Here is an 18,566-nt window from a genome sequence, read left to right on the forward strand (position 1 = left end):
ATGGTTAACCCTGACGACAACTTCTCAACAACACTGTATATATTCCGAACGACTACTATAACGCGACTACTAACCAAACTACTACCACATACCTACGATACTAACCGCCACTATGCCACACACAACCCAATTCAACGACACACTTTAATTGACTGAAGGGTAGAGACCTGCTCATTCCTGACCCTTCGGAAGAGCCGAAAGTCACCGCCATGATATTGCTAAATACTATTGGCACGAGGGTTTCTTTCGAGCACTTCTGAAAGAAGGCTCGTCGCAATGGTGTCCGAGAGCCTTCGATGACCGGAGGATGAGTGGTCGAAATCGAACAGAGCCTTCGATCTCTGGGCCTCCAGGCGCTTGACTGAATCAGCAATCATCTTCTCAGCCTCCGCTTTGACCGCCAATTGGAAGTTGTGGTGAATCCTTGCCAGCTCTTCATTCTTCTCTTTGTAGGCAAGAATCAGAGTGAGAAGATCGTCGATGGCTGGATGGTTGCGGCTAGATAGAAAGGTACGAACAGAATGAGCTCATGCTTCAAGGAAGTTTACGAGTAAATGAGACGCACGTATCAGACTGGTATCGAGATGCGACAAGGTTCCGTTTGGCGTCCTTCTCCGGTTCAATGCTGCCAGAAGTAACTTGCTCAAGGTCCTGAATAACTCGCTCGATGGCCGGGATGTCGAGGGGGGGATTGACTGGGACTGGGACTTCTTCGGGCGCGCCGAGGTTCATTATAACCTTAAATTGGTCAGCGGACTGCCGAAGGCTTGCAGCGACGCGGGAGAGGGACTCGACGACGGCCGGTAAGACTGTGATCCCGCTGTGATTAGAGAAGAATGGTGGATATAGATGTTAAAGACTGGATGCTCACTGGTAGATCTGACCGTGGAAGACCTCGATTCCTGGATATACTTCTGACGAGCTTGGACAAGAGGAAGGTCGATGTGGCTGTAGCCTTGTTGGACCACGGTAACGTAGCGAGGAGGGCTATCATCGCGTGGAATGGGAGGTGTAAGGCGGCGGTGACTGTTGCCTTGCGGCACCCCGCTCATGCCGACGCGAGCAAACGCATGGTCGCGGTATAGATTGGCAGGCTGGACGATTCGGAAACCTTGGTCTCGCCTGATCTCGCTGCTAAACCAGGCATCGCCAATCGAGGGTCCGGGGGGCCATTGTGTGACGGTGGCAACAGATTTCACAACGTCGTGAGAGACAGAGGTGGGGACGTTGAGGGCGCTGGACCCTTCACAAACGCCTGAGAATTGCAGTCAATAGAGTCAGCTTTGAATAATTGACGCATGGAATAACCAAGTGGCGGCATACGTTGGGATAGCTCGTGTTCACCATCTGTGACTATCTCAGCGAAATACTCTGAGAAGGCCGCGAGGTTTGATATTCGGGGTGGGGGGGGAGGGATTTGGGGGTCCATGCAAAACTTGTGGTGTCGACGCGAACGAGGGAATGGGCTGGTAGATTATGGGAAACGACAGTTGAACTATAATAGAATGGGCAGAAAGTAATGTAAAGGAGAGTTGGAAGAGTGTCGAGTCTAGTTGTTCTATGAAGCATCGCGTCAAGGTTGCCTTTAAAGAATCCATGAGCAAGATGACAGAGCGAGATGACAGAGAATAACAAACCGGTTTCTATTCCGCGTGGAGACTGTCCAAGGCCCTCGTGTAGTATAGTATTGCCACGAGCCTTACATAGTAGCGCCGCCAGGCCGTGGATATGACACTTTGACGTCATTCGAATTAAGGGTTCCTTGCCGGTGCGGGAGGAGCTGAATACATACATCAGTTCATGTCCAGCATGTCTACTAACCGCCGCCTGTTCCCCATGCATGCAGCCACGAGCCTTCAGGGACCTGACAGTTGGCAGGCTCGGGAGCCTGGTCGACACGTCGCAACTTCTTGAATAGTACAGTCCTACAGGGCGGATTTCCCTCTCCACTGGGCTTCGAATGCAGTACTACCCAGTGCTGGACGGTACCGTCGGGACTTTTGAATGCAAAGTTCAAGATTTGAGAAAACCGGATCCGACGCCTAACAGTCCTCCGGATCAGTTGTGGGCGCACAGAACATCAAGTTCCGCGAATTGGGCACTCACATCTTAACTTAGAAGTTACCGTGGTCACTCAAGGGTTCCCGCTGCCGCCTTCAATACTATGATGATCCGAATGCAGTCGTTCATAGATGAAATTCATAGATGAAACCAAGTAACAGAATGAAGCCACTTGTGACATATCACCGTGGCTCACTTGGGTCGGCCGCCTGCACTCGTTAAATAGGAATACTTCCCCCTGTCGTACGGACGGAGAAGAGCCTTTTTGAACTTGCAGCGAGCAGTTGCCGGGCCCGGCGGCAGTCATTCAAGAACCCCCCGGGGGGCTGGCAGACTCGGATGAGGAGGTTTGGCTCGGCCTTGCAGGCTAAACTACGGCAAACTCCGCGGCGCCGCGAGAGAGAAAAGGCCCGTTGGCGGGCCTGAGGCATGAGGCATGACCACCTTGTTTGAAAGTCTCAAGTTCCTCTCGGCTCGTCGAAATTAGGCGAACCAAGTTGTTCCAAGTTCCCTTCAAGTTCCGAATCGACATCCCCGGAATTCGGATTCTGCGACGGGAGCGGACGATTCGGCTCGTGAACCAGCGAGTCAGCTCCAGTGAACGCCATAGTAGTATGATGATGATATCATGTTGGTTAGGGCATCGCAAAGTTTGAAGCCTCATTAATTGAGGGGCCAAGCTCAAGCCGGCACAAGGTGAGTATGATGTATGTAATACTACGAACATCAACAGGGCTACAATCTATGAGGCAAACCAAGGACCAAGAAAAAAATCGAAGGGAAAGAAGAACGGATTCGGAACTCTAGGCCCGGGGTAAGCGGCAGGGTGGGGTGAAAAAAGAAAAGGCAAATGAGCTCGCTAACGAGCTGTGAGTGTGTGCAAGTGAAGAAAAGGGCAAAGATCGACGACATAAGGGAACTGCTATTTCAAAAAGTGACCGGGTTGAAAGGAAAGGGGAAGAACAAAGGAAACGACGCGTCGCGGAGTCGTCGACTCCCTCCGAGGAGGACAAAGGGGATGGTTGATTACCTTATCAACCATCGGGCCGGTCGCGTGCATAGACCCCAGTGGTCATTGGTGAAGTTCAAAAATCAAAATGACCACGTGACTACAGTGATCACTGTCAGTGTCCGTCAGCGGGCCATGACCGTCACCCTTCAAGTTGGACCCCGCCTTTTCTGGAATGGCGAATCCTCAACAGCGCACTCAATTTCAGACTCCCATCAATCAGCATCTCGAGGTTTACGACCCTTAGCAGAATCAATGGGCATTTCCTGTCCGATCTGTTCTCCATAACCACCAGGCTCGTCTCCTTCAATGTCCTCCATCACCCGCCATGGCGTCGGCGCCTCCAACTCCCAATTTTGGCGCTACGTGCGGTCAGTCCCTCTCGCCGGGCATCCATTTTTATTTACTTATCCCTCGCTGCATTTCACAATCAAGATGACTCCTCGGCTCCCTGCCGACCTTCAGCTTCAACGGGCCCTCCACCTCCAGTGCCTCAATCTTCTATGCCAGGACAAACGCTTCGCGGGCCCGAGCGTCTGCAGGTTCGATTCTGGTCTTACCGGACTCGGAAGGGCGGAAGTGTATCACAACAAGGTCGACCCCCGCTTCGCTCGGTGCCAGTGGGCTCGAAACATACGTTGGTCACCATTGTCCACCATTGAAATCACACTCAGAACGCGTGGTCAACCTTCGATTTTCCTCAAGGCTGCCTCGACTACTAAGCCCAACTTATCTGCCCACTGGTTCGTGCCAAAATTGGACTCAGGAGTCCGTGCGTGTGGACATGATGACTACAGTTGTCCCTTGGGAGTTTAAAGCCAGACTCCCCACCCACTTTCTGGGGTCACCCGTCTGCCCCCCTCCACTTTTTGACCCAATCCCTGCCAATCCCCTACACCTACAAGCTCGGTAGTAGGGGCATCGACGTCTCCCTGGATGAGGTCAGGTTCAATCAGTACGATCGCTAATCGCACCTCACCGATCTCTTCAGTCGTTGATGCCATGCGCCAGGCTGAGTATGTCGAGTCCCGACGCTCCGAGTGGCTTGCCACAAGGCCCCTTGCCAATCTTTATTGAACCCCCAACGTGCGTGTCAGCCCTTTTTGCCCGACTTTCCCCTCCACTTAACTTTTGGCTTTGTTAGGTACTTCACATCACCGCCGCTCCAACAAGTTGAAGCCTGAAGCCTGTTTTCGCGTGACTATTTGCTTTCGACAATAGTCGTGCAACCTCCAACACTTCCCATGCGTATTACATCGCGTCTTGCGACCTCCGGATTATTGACCACTGGCGTCGCCAAGTTCAGGCTCGATTGCCGTCGTCCTTTTCATTCGTTTTAGTTGTTTCTTGAATTCATTTGGCCTTGTTTCGAATGTCCGATGGACTGTCACTAGTATATACTACACTCGATGGTACAAGCGCGATGACTTCGATCTTTTCCGAAATGTAGCATTTTCGCGGGTGTGTTTTATTCTTGTACTATCGGATGGCTTGCATGCAATTGCCGATTTACAAGGCTTCCCCCCGCCTACGGTTGCCACGATCACCAGGCCCGCCGAAAACCTTTGAAATTGAACACGAGCGCTGATGGTGAGGACGGTCGGTGGTACGGGGCCGCCGCAGCTGTAGTCACGTAACGGGTAGTCTCAGCAACGGCTGCGGCGGCGTGGCGCAATGCCCACTTTTGGTCCTACTATGCGCAGCGGTTCTGAATGTATGGATCCCGTCGGAACTGTGGCAATCCCTGGACCCTCGACATTACTCGGGTCGTAACCAGCAAGTAACCGTCGTGAACTTATTCACAATCGTCATCACCTTTTAACAACGGCCATTCTCAGGTGAGGCTGTGTGAGAAGATTTTGCCACGGCAGCCGCGCACCTGGCTGCAAAGACTATATATAGGAACTGTTGTGTACATCCTTAAACTCGTCCAACAAGTCAGACACGTCAACTTCTCACTCTCCTTTCACTCGAAGCCACTTGCTCAGTCGCCCTCAGATATATCAACCCTTCCTTCGACTTTTTCAATTCCATTCCCTTTGGCATATCTTGGCTATGAGTCGTGAATCCCTCCCAGAAATGGTAAAAGTGATCAGACATCTCCGTTTTCTGAAGTGAAACTCACATTCTACAGCAGCGACAAGTGACCGAACAGCACCACTATCCCCCCAGCTCCCTTCTCCCCCCAGACGCATTACCCGACTATAAACTCGCCACCCTCCGTTTAGCATTTTGCGCAGAAAACCGCGACTCCTGGCTGGAGCGACTCAACGCTCTCCTTCATCATATTGACCAATCCATTGAAGGTTTCAGCGAAGCGGAACGGGCTGTGGCAGTCGATGGGACGATATTTGAAGGAATAAAGAAAGACTACATCGACAGAGGCTATCCTCAAGTGGCGGTACATATGGACCGGCTCCGTGAGGACCTCAGGCAACGAAAGGGTGAGCTTTCAGTTTATATCCCGCTTTTGGCAATGGCTCATCGACCCGTGAAGTCAACAAACCAACACCACCGTCGCTTCGCACGCCGCCAACCTCACCAGGATCATCGGAAACAAGGCCCACACTCGCTCCTGACTCCCTCCCGGACTACACACTCGCCGCTCTCCGCTTGGCATTCTGTGCTGAGACTCGCGACAGATGGCTGGAACGCACGTACAGTCTCCTACTCGAAGCTGAAAAGGCGATTGAAGGATTTGAAGAAGCGAATCGTGGAGTAGCAGTCGATGGAACCGTTTTCGAGGGCCTGAAGAAGGATTATACTGAACGGGGTTTTCCAGCAGTTGCAAGGGATATGGATAGTCTCCTCGCGGAGCTCAAGCGCCGAAAAGGTATGCATTGCTTCATTTTCCCTCTTGTTCGATATTAACCATCGCTTGCAGTCACCATAGAGCGCCGATTTTCGCTTCATACCCCACCCAGCTCCCCAAATCCCTCCGGCTCCAGGCATTCGTAGGCTCATACCACTTCTCCATAACCCCTCCTACTACTTGCACTCACGGACACCTTCAAGTTGTCGTCTTTTTACCCATCTCTTGTTCATAAAAATGTGATATTTAACCATGTCCTTAGCTTCCACCTGCTTCGCAGGGTCGATCCGACAGTTGGCGTGTTGTATTACTTTGAAATGGGATCCTGTGTGTATAGTCAAATTCCTCCTGTGACAAGCTGGGATGGGAGTACGTGGATGGATCCTTTAACTCAAGACCTCAAACCTGCCCGTTGGTTGCAAGTGAGTGAATACTACATTTGTCGGAGCCTCTTGAAAAGCGTCAGAGTCAGGCTGGATATCTGAACAATGTGGGAACTTGTAGGTCGACTTGAAGGCCAGCTTTGAATATCCACTGGCAGCGGCGGCGCCAGAGACTGGACTCGGACGTTATGCCTTTGCCGTTGAAATTCCCTGTAACCGCGACGGCCACAGACGGAGGGCAGCGCTCTTTGCTGACGTCGACCGTCTCGCTTCGAACTTGGCCTGCGCGATCCTCGACACTTGCCACTCGGCGAATCAGCACGTTAGCAGGCTAGTACAGTCACCTGCGGTTTCCAGCACTCCTTCCCAACATATTGACTGCGGCGCTTTGGAAACATTGTCACGGTCCCATAGTAGTACGCGGCTTGAGTAGGTTGCAACCGTATGATCTACTACTCCGAGCCGGAGGCTGCGGTTTCCAGCACTCCTTCCCAACATATTGACTGCGGCGCTTTGGAAACATTGTCACGGTCCCATAGTAGTACGCGGCTTGGCGTGACCACTCGCCACCGGTCCTGGCACCACGACGGTTGGGCCAAGAAGTTGAAGGGGATTTATCTGCGATATAAAGCTCGTGTCCAAAGGTTTGTGCACTCTTACCGCACGTCCCGCCATCTTTATTCGATTCACTTGTTGTCAAAGTGAGTCCTCCACTTTCCGGTCTCGTCGCCAAATCTGGCCTGGGGTTAGTAGGACACTGACCCTGCTAGTTTTTTCGTGGCAGATGAACCCTTCTGGCACCTCCAACAATGCTTCGACGTTCTCAGATACACCAAAGGGCTCTCGTGACAGCTCACTGCTTTCGCATTTGCAAGTGCAGTCGCTTCAAAAGCTCCAACGTCAAATGGGCTTGGAGCATAACCCCCCCTTGTTCGATTCGATAACTGTATGTCACGCTATTTCCACCGAGTCGATGGGTTTCGTTCTGATCGTCGTTTGACCGACTTCGTAAAGCGCGCCGTTCATCTCGCGATCTCCAAAGCCCGGAGGTGCTCGAAGGTTACATGCCACCGGTTGGACAACCAAGATGAGAAAGCTGAGATTGACATGGAAAGAGTTATATGGAATGTGGGTCACCCGACCTCCCCGGCATCATGGTAGCTGACTCCCCATTCCAGGTGCGAGACTACGTTCCCTTTGTTCAGGAGTACCAGGACTATTGGCCGATCTACGACCTGGTCCGTCTTCATCTCGACACGATCAGAGAGCGAGAGGCCCTCTTCAAACTCAACAATGCTTCCACTGCAACCCTTCCGGACTATGAATCTGAACAACTTCAAGTTGAAACCTATCCATTCCCAGCTAACGTTGGTTCTTAACTTGAGCTTTTATAGTATTAGATACAGATGATACAGATGTCATGGCTTGCGCGTGCACTAGAGCCAAGTAGAACAGTCATACTCGCCGACTAGTAGTATTAAGTTGTGCCCTCCGACTCGATACTACGACCCTTACTATAATTAGCTTTCAACAGTTGCTTTAAAGTGAGATTCAAAGCAGACCTTGTGGGAGAATAACGGTATCCCACTGAGGCTGATGAGGCACTGCCACTTAACTGCATGATTTTTTCATCGGATGAATTCATTGACTGGCTCGACGTTGCGCCAGTAGTCGTAGCCTGTTGGCGGCATAGTAGTAAGCGGTGGCCTCAGGCTCCGGGGGAAAGGCACCGATTCGACTCTCATCAACAATGTATGAACTTTACGGTCACGGTCAACGGGTACAAATGGCTTTCATTGACTATAGCTGCGGCGGGTAGCAGGATATGAGCAACTTCAAGATCGGGTGGCAGCTCGCTTAGCAGGCCCCACCTAGGAAACAGTCCGCAGTGCGGACTGTTTCCTAGGAGTCCGAGAGCCTGGCCCCCGGGCCTGGCCGTCGAGGAGTTCCAAACTTTTACTCGGATCCAAATTTTGGTCTCACTGGTCTGCCACTGAGTGAACCTCGACGCGCTGACATCCACCATAGCCTAACTTACGACTAAATACTAATGCTTGATTCCTTGAGTGACAGAATTCTTCAACTTGACTCAAAGGCGGCCGGGCTGACGTCGACTCCTCCACTGGGCTCGCGGCGGCGGCTCACTCAGACTCTTAGCCGCCCTGGCGCTAAACTTGCCGGGTTTTATGACGTCATGTAACTTTTCAGCAGCGGCCACTGGCAGTGGGTACTACTCATGTCTGGCAGGTACGCAACGTGACCGTGACTGCGGTCGTGACTGCCAACAAATAGGCGGTTGCGCGTTACCACTGTGTGCTGCGCTATGATCATTTTCATCTTAGCAATCGTACAAAGATTCCGATTGCTTTGAAAATGATCAAGTACTACCGGCATTGGCAGTCCTATAAGAAGACTGGGACTCCCCAAGTTGGTGGTCCTCAACAAGTTGGTGACGATCGCCACCCCCTGGGCTCTTTTCGAACTCTGATTACCTCTCTGTACTGTCTTCTAGTCCCGCAAGCCTCATGTCGCAGACTTCGAGGCCTTCTCGCGAATCTGACAAGGAGAACGCACCTCCCAACCCAAATGCCTCAGCGATCCAGTCTCGGACTACGAGGGCCCCTCGGCGAGCGCATTCAGAAATTGATTGTTCGGGCGACGAGGGAGACCACGGTGACGGGCCGCGAGAGTCAGCCTTTGGTTTGGGTCCTCGTAAACGAGCGTAGGTGTTCAGGTTAGTAAAGTCGCATCGAGTTTATAGCACTCACTGGCACAACAGCTGTCGGACTGATCCGCTCGTTCACCATGGTCGACACTTTGGTCGTACAATCCAGGCGTTCTGTCGGGTGCAGACCCTGATCAAGAACGGTATGACCCGAAGCTTCGAGATGCAGGTCGAGGGAATAACAGAGGCAGATTTAAGCGACCCGTAGGCAGTTTCACTTTCCTTTCGAATAAGCCCAGAGCTGACCTCAACTGAACCTCAACGGCTACAGGATGGAGAGGCGAGAGCACGGTATCTATAAAGCCCTATTAAATCTTTCTCCAGGGCTCGAGGAGCGTTTGTGCACTGGTTCCGACGAGGACATCTTCCATGTCGCCGAGATGGTCAGGCTTTGTGATACTGTTCCTTGGTTCCTGGACAAGAAGATTACTCGGTACTGACGCCCCGCCCTAGATCCAGAAAGGCTCGTCCAGTGCTCGCGCCGACGATACAAAAGGGCTCAAAACAGTGATAATCGACTGGATTACACCACCGGGCCAATGCCTAAACCCTCCGCTGGCGAGGAATGTGAAAACTGACCGAGGTTTCTATCATGAGGCGACGGGAAGGTTGCTTTGTCCTATCGATGAGGACTGGAATGACCAAGAGTAAGGAACTTAGACTAGTCTGCTAGCTCGTTCACCAGGTTCCTGACTAGAAACCATCGCTCGCAGGACGCGAGAGCTCCTTCGATCTGGAGTGAAGACAGTCTCAGGAGACCAATGGCCCCTGCTCTTATTCAAAGACTACAAATACAACCCTGACAACATTTGGGATGGCCTTTTTCGAAGCCAGCTTCTCGTCAACGTGAGTTTGCAATGTAATCATGTGAACTACCTGCTGACGCTCTCAAAACATTGGGTTATTTCAGGCGTTCAAGCATATTTTTACATCTCCCAGCTCTGTCGACAGGGAGCCTCGAGCCACTCGATCTGGGAATGCTCGAATCCATGGCATGACATCAGTTACGATCGGGAGTCTGGCCTATGTCGCCACACAGGTAATAATTACATAGAACGCGTCGGAGGTCGTGCCAGAGGACCGTTGTTGACTGATGAGTGATTTCCAGGTTCGATTTGCCCTCAGCTCCTCCCCTGTGTTCTCGAGAACGGACCTCCAGACCGATTCTGAACGATTCTACGAGTCTATTATGGAAGCGTTTCATGACCCCGTTTACGAAGTTCAAGTGAAGGCTCTACTGGAATGGTGGAACAAGTAAGCTTCACCCTCTTTTTGATAGTGCCCTTTCTGACTCCAAACTTGATACAGACAAATCTTCCCTGCCCAAGTTGGTGGTTCGAGGCCTCTAAAGAAGGGCTCGGTCCTCGCGAGGATGAAAGAGCAAGCAGGCCATCCTCATCGTAACCGCCAAGTACTCGGTGCCTCAAACAGCCAAACTTCCTCCAGCACTTCTGCTTCGACAGCTGCAGTTGCCGACTCGAACACTCCCCCGACCTTTGGCTCGACTGCCCAACCCACTACCTCGACTACGAGCCAGACGACAGGCCCGACCACCTAGCCCTCCGCCACAGCGAATTCCCCGTCCACTAGCATATAAAGCTGTTATTCAAGATTGCAGCTCCAGTCGCAGCGAAGGGTTCCCGGGCCTAACCTACGATATTGAATGCTACTACAACGCTCCTGCCAATATTTCCTTCCATTCCATTGTTGCCCCTGTTATTACTAACGTCACCTACTACGTCGGATACTAGTACATCCTCGGTTGAATGGCATTCACATCACAGTGACTTCTAAGTCCGAGACCTAATAAAATATCTCAATTTTCCTCTGAGCTATACCAGTAACCTGAAGCTTTCGAATTTAAAAATCTATTTGAAGCGTGCCGGCCAACTTCTTGAACTTCTTTGAAAATCGCCACGGTGAATCGCGGTCACCAAACTTAAGTAAGAAGCTCAAGCTTTAAGCGCCCACCAGTGCCGTCCGGCCGTGGCACCCTCGAATTGGCTGCGTTTTGATGCCAAGCTAGGAGAACACGTGGTAACGAGACGGGACTGAGACAGCGGCCCACTGGTAGCAGCGGCAGTGAGTGCCAGACTCGACCACGGCGTTCCAGTCGCACCTCCCGTCCGAAAGAGCTGTATTCGGTCCAATCTCTCTTCACACTAGTGGCAACCGTTCAATGGCGCGTAGATCAACTCGACAATCCGCCAGGACAGCTGCAGCTGAAGCCTCGCAACCACGCACCGTCACGACTCTGGCAGACTGGGATGATTTTCCCTCGAAAGCGACGGGTAAACCAGCCACTACAACCACCGTGAACGAGGAACGCCATAGACCGTCGACTGCCAAAAAGGTCAAGGTCAAACGGTATGTCGTTTAGGCACTTGCCCCATGATCGCACGATTGCGAAGCACTAACCGGTTCCCGTAGGATTAACTGGAAGCAGCGCAAGCAAAAGCAAGTCTCAGGCCACTACTACATGATCTAGCTCGAGGAGAACCATCTGACGAGGTTTCCTTTAGCGTATGGAATGATCCGTTGTTTGCATGCGGTCAGCGTCTTGCTCGGTACATCCACCCTTTCGTCAATGTTCTCAATTTCATCAAAATCGAGAAGAAGGTAGCCCGTTTTCTGGCGACTAAAGGCATGAATTGGAGAGCTCTGGAGATGTCCAAGTGCGTACCAGTATGCGTTCGGATCGATAAACGGCTCGCTGATACCATAACCTTATTCAAGGGACCGCCGGGACCATGAAATGTACCTCCAGGTTCTTGAAATGATGCAGAACGTAGGGGTAAACGTGTTCCAAAGTTCTGATTCCACTGTCAAGAATATCATGTTCTTCGTAAGTTCTCTTATGATTTCGAAGCCACATCTCTAATCGAGTCGTCAGATCAACAAAGGGCAGTCTTCATCGTGGGCGTCCGACGAGCTCGCGCTGAAGACAGCTCTGGCCAGTTGGGTTGCGCCTTCCAGCGAGGGGAAGGCAGTCTGTGGCCTTGGCTTTTCTGAAGAATTCTCTCTGAAGTTGCTTTGTCCCGTCACTATTGATTGTTCCCGAGAAGAGTACGTCTGCGAAACCCCCTCCGTCCGCGCATTTCACAACCTCTCTTAGGAACAAGGTCAGATTGCAAACTCAACGGCAAAAACTGCAGATTGGAGAATGGCCTCGGCTACTATACCAAAACATGGATTACAATGCCGCTGATATGTGGGATGGATTCTTACGAAACTCTATGTTGTTGAAAGGAGGTGTTTTTCTGCAAGCCGCCGCTCGTTCTGGTCTGACAAGCGGCGTTTCCAGGCATACAGACTTGTCTACTTGAAGGGGCGTGATACTTCACCTGAAGAAAGATCCGCTAACGTCTCCAAGATATCCTACGTTGCTGCCCTGGTATGTGTCTCATTATGTTCGTATCTAAACATGGAAGAACTCAAAGAGCCCCTATCTGAAGGTCATTTCGGTCCTCGCCTCCTCCTCCACTTATATACGAGGAAGTATCCGGGATTTTTACTCTGCGCTGAAAGCATTTCTCCAAAGGCCTGAATACGCATCACACGTTCGTTCGCTGCTGCGTTGGTGGGATAGGTTCGTCTCTTGCCTTCCCCGCCGTCCCTCCAACTAAACCTTTCGCGAAGGAAATTAATCGGAGAGTCTGCCGTGACTGTGAATCTTCCACTAAATCGATCCGGGGGGCTTGGTATACTGGAGCGGCTTAATAGGAACCGAGGCGTACGATCATGACCGACAAAATTGTGTCCATCTGCCAGTGCAGGAGTCTGCCGCCTCAGTTCTTTGATTATGACGTTTTCCCAATCAAATTATCACGGGACCGTGTTTTCTTTTACAAACACCACCAAATAATCAAAGGGATGACTCGGATGTGCTGGCGCGCAGCTTGAACCCAAACCTCACCCGTCACCAGCTTCATATGTATGTCCACTGCCAACGATATGGCGCTGCTGAACTCGAATACGTGTCTCCACCTTCAGTGCGACCAGTGTCATCAAGCAACAGCTAGTACGTCCGCCCACGTCCTGTCCCTGGGTTTACAGCTAATTACAAAATTGTAGGCCGGTCTTGAATTTCCCTTGGTATACCTCAAATCGCTCCCCTTACGGTAACCAGGCTCCACCCTGACCCTCCCTGGTGGTGCCCTGCAGTACTTCCTCGCCGTCATTTTGCCATATAGGACATTGCGTCAAAACTCCGACCGGCCTACAAATTTGCAATCCGCTGTAAACCGTGCCACCTGCTTATATGAAACATCCACCTGAATAGGTGATGACGGCGGACGTGAATGTCGGTGACTATACTTCAGTGCGTGCATTGAAACATTTCGTTTACAACCCAGAGCTGATTTATTACACAATGTTGATTCCTTTTGCCGTCGAGGTGAGCCTTGTTTGCCAGGCACTGCTACTCCCAAATAACACGTTTTCCACTCCAGACTGCTTACCTTCGTTACAACGCCATGGCTCAACTATTATTTCGCCGCTCCCATGAACCTCGACCAAGCGCAACCTCGCAGCTGTTGGCGCAGAAGTTCGAAATCGTGGTCTCGTGTTTTTAATAGCCATCTTCCTCAGGTATTCCGTCGGTTCCATCTGAGGCACAGTGATGGCACTAGCTGAACCTCTTCCCTGTCAGTACGACAGTTTTTTTCTTTGAATAGGCCCACCAGGTTGCTCTTCATGTCGTGGCGGTAGTGCATGCTATCCGCAACTTCTATTCTGTTTAGTCGAGTTCCTGTCGGCATGGTAAGTGCTGTGTCTTTGCTTTCTAACAGTGCTGATGACCTTGTTCGCCACGCACACCTAGTACAACCATGTTATCCCAGCTATGCTCAGCTGATTTTGACGATCCTAGTCGACGCGGTAAGTGATTTGTCCTTTTCTCTAACAGTGCTGATGAATCCAGGCTCCTTTGTTCGCCGCGTAAGCCTTCTCGTTGCTGGTGCAGCTCGGTTGTTTGGTGGAACATGGAGGAACATTCTTGGTTACGATGGCAGTAGTGTTTCGTTATAGCAGGTTATAGCCGTGTTAATGTAGTAGCACACAATCATATCCATTGAAATTTGAACCGCACGCATGACCGCAGAACGATGAACGGACAACCCGTGTCGTTTCGACCGCGGCACCCATGAACAGGGCCGGTGACTACGTTTCGTACATCGTCGTTCCCCACACCTTCGGCCTCCCGCACTTTCGGTCCACTCATAGTATACCCTACGTAACTAAATCCCAATGTATAGAACATTGCAATATACCTGAAATGTTGATATCTGGCCAATGTGGACATTAGGCTACGGCCAATGTTCGAGAGTTCGCTCGCCTCAGAGTGTACCACGCCAGCAAATGACTCAACCATGGAGTGTAACCCAATTCTGTCTGGCGCCAATTTGTCCAGACAGTTTGGCTTGCTGTCGTCAGAGGAACGGTGAGGGTAACAACTCACGGGCAGTTGGCAGCTGGGAAGGTTGCCCACTGCGGATTTATCGGAGCCAAGCAAACATTGGGCGTGAGCGACTGGTGGGTGCTCTCGAACGCCCAACGTGCGGGTATCCTGAAGATTTGGCAACACGGTGGCTCTGCCATGTATACCGGAAAATATAAAGCTAGGTCTGCGATGACGACAACGCGGTGCTCTCGAACACCCAACGTGCGGGGATCCTGAAGATTTGGCAACATCGGTGGCTCTGCCATGTATACCGGAAAATATAAAGCTAGGTCTGCGATGACGACAACGCGGTGCTCTCGAACACCCAACGTGCGGGGATCCTGAAGATTTGGCAACATCGGTGGCTCTGCCATGTATACCGGAAAATATAAAGCTAGGTCTGCGATGACGACAACGCGGTGCTCTCGAACACCCAACGTGCGGGTATCCTGAAGATTTGGCAACATCGGTGGCTCTGCCATGTATACCGGAAAATATAAAGCTAGGTCTGCGATGACGACAACGCGGTGCTCTCGAACACCCAACGTGCGGGTATCCTGAAGATTTGGCAACATCGGTGGCTCTGCCATGTATACCGGAAAATATAAAGCTAGGTCTGCGATGATGACAATGCCGACCTTTGAGAAAGTCCCGAAGCACCAAACTCATCAGCGTCGTTGAGTCACTGACTTTGCTGGAACTGCCATGTATACCGCAGCTTATCTACCTATCTCTGTGATTGCACAGACGATCATCGACTGCAATCCTGATACACCTGGTGGAAATCGGTTTGGCCCTGTATTTCTCATCCGAGGAGCGGGGCCGATCCGCCAGGCTCGGGGCTATGTTTCTGACCATCAGCCGTAACCTGCACTGCTCAACGATTGTCGGATGACATATCAGAATGATATAGATTTCACGGAAGGCAGCTCAGATAATCGTAGGTAATTCTTTAACTTTTCACGCAGGCTCATCCTGATGTAGAGTTCATGAGAGCCTGGAATGTCGCCGGAGAGTTGGTGAGGCCGAAGAACATAACGAGTGGTTCGAAGAGACCCTGGTTGGTGGCGAACGCGGCCTTCCACTCGTCTCCTTCCTTGATCCGGATATTGTTGTAACCCCAGCGAATGTCGAATTTCGTGAAGTACTTGGCACCGCGGAGTCTGTTGACGATGTCGGAGACCAGGGGGAGGGGGTAGCGATTCTTGACGGTGATCTCGTTGAGCTTGCGGTAGTCCTGAACGAAGCGGAGCTTGCCATCCTTCTTCTTGACGAAGAAGACCGGGGAAGAGAGGGGAGACTTGGATGGTCGGATGTATCCCTTCTTGAGGTCTCTCGTCGAGGAATCGGTTCAGCTCTTCCTGTTCGTTCTGGGACATGGGGTAGACCTTGGTGCGCATGGTGGCCGGAGCTCCAGGAATCAGATCGATGGCGTGATCCCAGGGTTTGTGTTCGGGTAGGCGGTGCGACTCGGACTCGGAGAAGACGGAGGCATGTCGGCGATACTGTGGGGGAACCATCTCTTCAAAGGTCTTCTGGGGTTTGGCCTTCTGAGATTCTTCGGCGATCTGCTGGGAATAAGTGAAGCCAGCAGCACACCAGAGCTCGTCACCAGTTTCCTCGATCAGCCCTGCTCGTAGCCATTTCCTGCGGGTGGTTCGGTTGGCGCGGATACGGCAGAGGGGCGGTTCGGCTTGTTCCGATTCCGGTTCGGGAGCGGGGTTGGGGTCAGGAGTGGTGGGCACAGGGGGAGGATCAACCGGGGTATCTATCTGTTCGAGAATGGCACCATTGGAGGGAGCTCCCCGACTAGGAGGGTATGCGTCCTCGTCTGGAACCTCCTCAATAGTTACGCTAGAGACCTTGGAGGGAACCTGGAGGGTGCCGTTACGCCAGTCGATGGTGGGGTTGATCTTGCGAAGCCAAGGGAGTCCGAGGATGATGTCCTCTCCTCCAAGGTCGGCGATAAGAAAGTCGGTCCATTCGGAGTGACCGTCGACCGTGAGTTCCAGTCGTGCGAAATGGGTGATATTGCCTGCCTGATTGGGGGTGCCGTCAATGTTGAGAAGTCGGATGGGGTGTCGGAGGGGGAATGTGGTAATGTTGTGCCGATCGACAAAGGGCTTGTCCAGGAACTTGCCTGTTGCCCCACAGTCAATCATTGCCGCGGAGTTCGTACTGCGATTTCTGCCTCTGAGCCTCACGTTCACGCGAAAGTGTGATGAACGGGGGGTTTATTTCGCGAATTGAGCTAATAGTACATGAACGGACAGAATCATATTCGGAAGTGGCGTACGGAGGAGTAAAGGGTGCCTGCGTTGCGGCAGGGACGGGCACCCGCTTCAAAAACCCTGATGGAGCCTCTGGAGTTGAGCCAGGAGTTCGAGTTGTTGTTGTTGAGTGGCCGAGAGTGAGGCGAGGCTTGGGGCGGGGGCAGAAGGCGTGGCAGGAGTGGTGGCGGCAACGGTGGCAGTGGCAGCAGGGGCGGGTTCATCAAAGAGGGAGAAGGGTGCTTCCTGGGTAGCGGCGACACGGCGACGCGGAGGTCGAGAGAGCCCTCGTCCAGGTGGGAATCCCATGTATTTGTCCTGGCAGACGGTGGCGGATTGTCCCATACGCTGGCAGTAGTGCAGCGAACGCCCCATGATTCCCATCCTTCTTGTTGTGACCGGTGGATCCACAGCCAAAGCATCGACCGCGCATGGCGTTGAGGAAATCCTGGCGGGTCTTGCCGCTAGGACCGGGTCGGGTAGCATCAATCTCCATCGCGTACGGGTCACGAGCGGGGGCGGGAGCAGGAGCAGGGGCATACTGGGCCAGGGAGGTGCGGGACGAGTTGGGGTTCATGTTCCGCATGACGAACTCGTTCTTGATGGCTTGAGCGACGAGTTCCTCCAGGTTGGCAGGTTCCTTGATGAGATTGCTGAGGGCGAGCCAGAGAAGGTGTTCCTGGGAGAGCTTCCTCTTGAAGCGAGCCATTCCGTCCGAATCGGATAAATTGGTGCGCGAAAAGATGTCGACGAAGCGAGAGGCAAAGTCGGCTACAGTCCCTCGACCAAGAGTGAGCTGCTCAAGCTCCTGGAGGGCAGCCTGGGCGTCGTTGGCAGGTTGGAAGCGTTGCTTGAACTCGGTGAGGAAGTTAGCCCACTTTCCCCCAGTGAAGGGCCATGGCTTGGTGCTATCGGCATCGTGGTCGGCAATCTGCTGGAGGAAGCGAGATGCCCATCGACCAGCTTCTCCATGCATATACGAAAGGGCTGTAGAGATCCATTCCTTGTCGTCGCGAGTGCCATCGTCCTTCTTCAACTGGGGTTGGTGTCCGGCCCAGTTGGTAAAGAACTGGAGGAAGCGTCGGGCATCTTCAGCCTTGCCGTGGAAGGGTTCAGGCGCCTTGACCGGGCTCTTACTAGAGGAGGTCTTGGCAGCTGTAAGGTGGCTGACCAGGGTAGAGATGGCGGTGGTGAGCTGGTTCTGCTGCTCTTGAAGTTTCGCGAGATCGGCAGCGGACATCGTGAAGTCGTCGGTGGTTTGGGAAGCGGAAGAGGGTAAAGTAGTTGGTTGAATGGAAGTGGGAGGTTTCTGTTCTGAGCTTGGAGCGTCAGATGTGTCCTCCAACTGCCGAGAGGTGTGGAGAGGGGGATGGATCGGGCGAGAGACGAAAGAGGCGGGGTTCGTCGGTGTAGAGCGGCCGGAAGAGCTGAGGCGTTGTGCGGAGATAAGAGGTGCGGATGCGGCTAGAGCGGAGTGGAGAGTGCTGAACGATGGGAGGGTGGTTGCTTGTTCGGGGGATGCTGATCGGACGCTAAGGGACTGGACAACTTCTTCTTCGTCTTCCTCGTCGTCGTCGTCGTCTTCCTCGTCTTCTTCTTCGGGGTCGGTGTCGGGATCCGGAAGCTTGAATGAACCAGCTTTGGCAGCGGGGGAGGTGTTTGCGGAACGGTAAGCTTGGTACGGGGTTTCTGGAGATTCGGCGGCGGTGGGTTGTGTTTCAGAGGGCGGAGTCCTGGGGTTGTTGCGGGCGAATTCTTCAACTGCTTGCTGATTAACGGGGGACGGTGATTCGGCGTTTAACTTGAGGGAGTTGATATAGACCCAGTCGTGTACGGAAGGTTCGTGGTAACGGTTGGGGCAGGGCT

General features: G+C 52.5%; 5 protein-coding genes across 5 annotated transcripts; 4 read left to right on the forward strand and 1 right to left on the reverse strand.

Annotated features, from left to right (window-relative positions):
• Nucleotides 1-218: 218 nt before the first annotated feature.
• On the reverse strand, nt 219-1,429 carry CC1G_15353 (hypothetical protein; the record flags this gene model as incomplete). Its single annotated transcript, XM_002910400.1, has 4 exons — nt 219-498; nt 566-809; nt 872-1,255; nt 1,324-1,429. The coding sequence occupies 4 exons, from the start codon at nt 1,427-1,429 to the stop codon at nt 219-221; spliced, it is 1,014 nt and encodes a 337-aa protein (XP_002910446.1).
• Nucleotides 1,430-3,505: 2,076 nt separating this feature from the next.
• CC1G_15354 (hypothetical protein) lies at nt 3,506-4,254 on the forward strand (the record flags this gene model as incomplete). The annotated part of the gene is made up of 5 exons (XM_002910401.1): nt 3,506-3,690; nt 3,745-3,842; nt 3,893-4,025; nt 4,082-4,156; nt 4,215-4,254. The coding sequence occupies 5 exons, from the start codon at nt 3,506-3,508 to the stop codon at nt 4,252-4,254; spliced, it is 531 nt and encodes a 176-aa protein (XP_002910447.1).
• An 871-nt stretch (nt 4,255-5,125) lies between these two features.
• CC1G_15355 (hypothetical protein) lies at nt 5,126-7,644 on the forward strand (the record flags this gene model as incomplete). The annotated part of the gene is made up of 10 exons (XM_002910402.1): nt 5,126-5,152; nt 5,205-5,514; nt 5,568-5,903; nt 5,955-6,024; nt 6,145-6,304; nt 6,387-6,694; nt 6,805-6,966; nt 7,019-7,211; nt 7,280-7,393; nt 7,444-7,644. The coding sequence occupies 10 exons, from the start codon at nt 5,126-5,128 to the stop codon at nt 7,642-7,644; spliced, it is 1,881 nt and encodes a 626-aa protein (XP_002910448.1).
• Nucleotides 7,645-8,790: 1,146 nt separating this feature from the next.
• Nucleotides 8,791-10,548, forward strand: CC1G_12213 (hypothetical protein; the record flags this gene model as incomplete). Its single annotated transcript, XM_001834472.2, has 8 exons — nt 8,791-8,987; nt 9,045-9,194; nt 9,262-9,373; nt 9,444-9,637; nt 9,704-9,836; nt 9,901-10,029; nt 10,099-10,244; nt 10,299-10,548. The coding sequence occupies 8 exons, from the start codon at nt 8,791-8,793 to the stop codon at nt 10,546-10,548; spliced, it is 1,311 nt and encodes a 436-aa protein (XP_001834524.2).
• Nucleotides 10,549-11,169: 621 nt separating this feature from the next.
• Nucleotides 11,170-12,316, forward strand: CC1G_12214 (hypothetical protein; the record flags this gene model as incomplete). The annotated part of the gene is made up of 5 exons (XM_001834473.2): nt 11,170-11,357; nt 11,513-11,665; nt 11,727-11,835; nt 11,884-12,056; nt 12,106-12,316. The coding sequence occupies 5 exons, from the start codon at nt 11,170-11,172 to the stop codon at nt 12,314-12,316; spliced, it is 834 nt and encodes a 277-aa protein (XP_001834525.2).
• Nucleotides 12,317-18,566: the final 6,250 nt, after the last annotated feature.

Source organism: Coprinopsis cinerea, assembly GCF_000182895.1.
Source record: "Coprinopsis cinerea okayama7#130 chromosome 10 map unlocalized cont3.10, whole genome shotgun sequence".
In the NCBI taxonomy this organism is placed as follows: Eukaryota; Fungi; Basidiomycota; class Agaricomycetes; order Agaricales; family Psathyrellaceae; genus Coprinopsis; species Coprinopsis cinerea.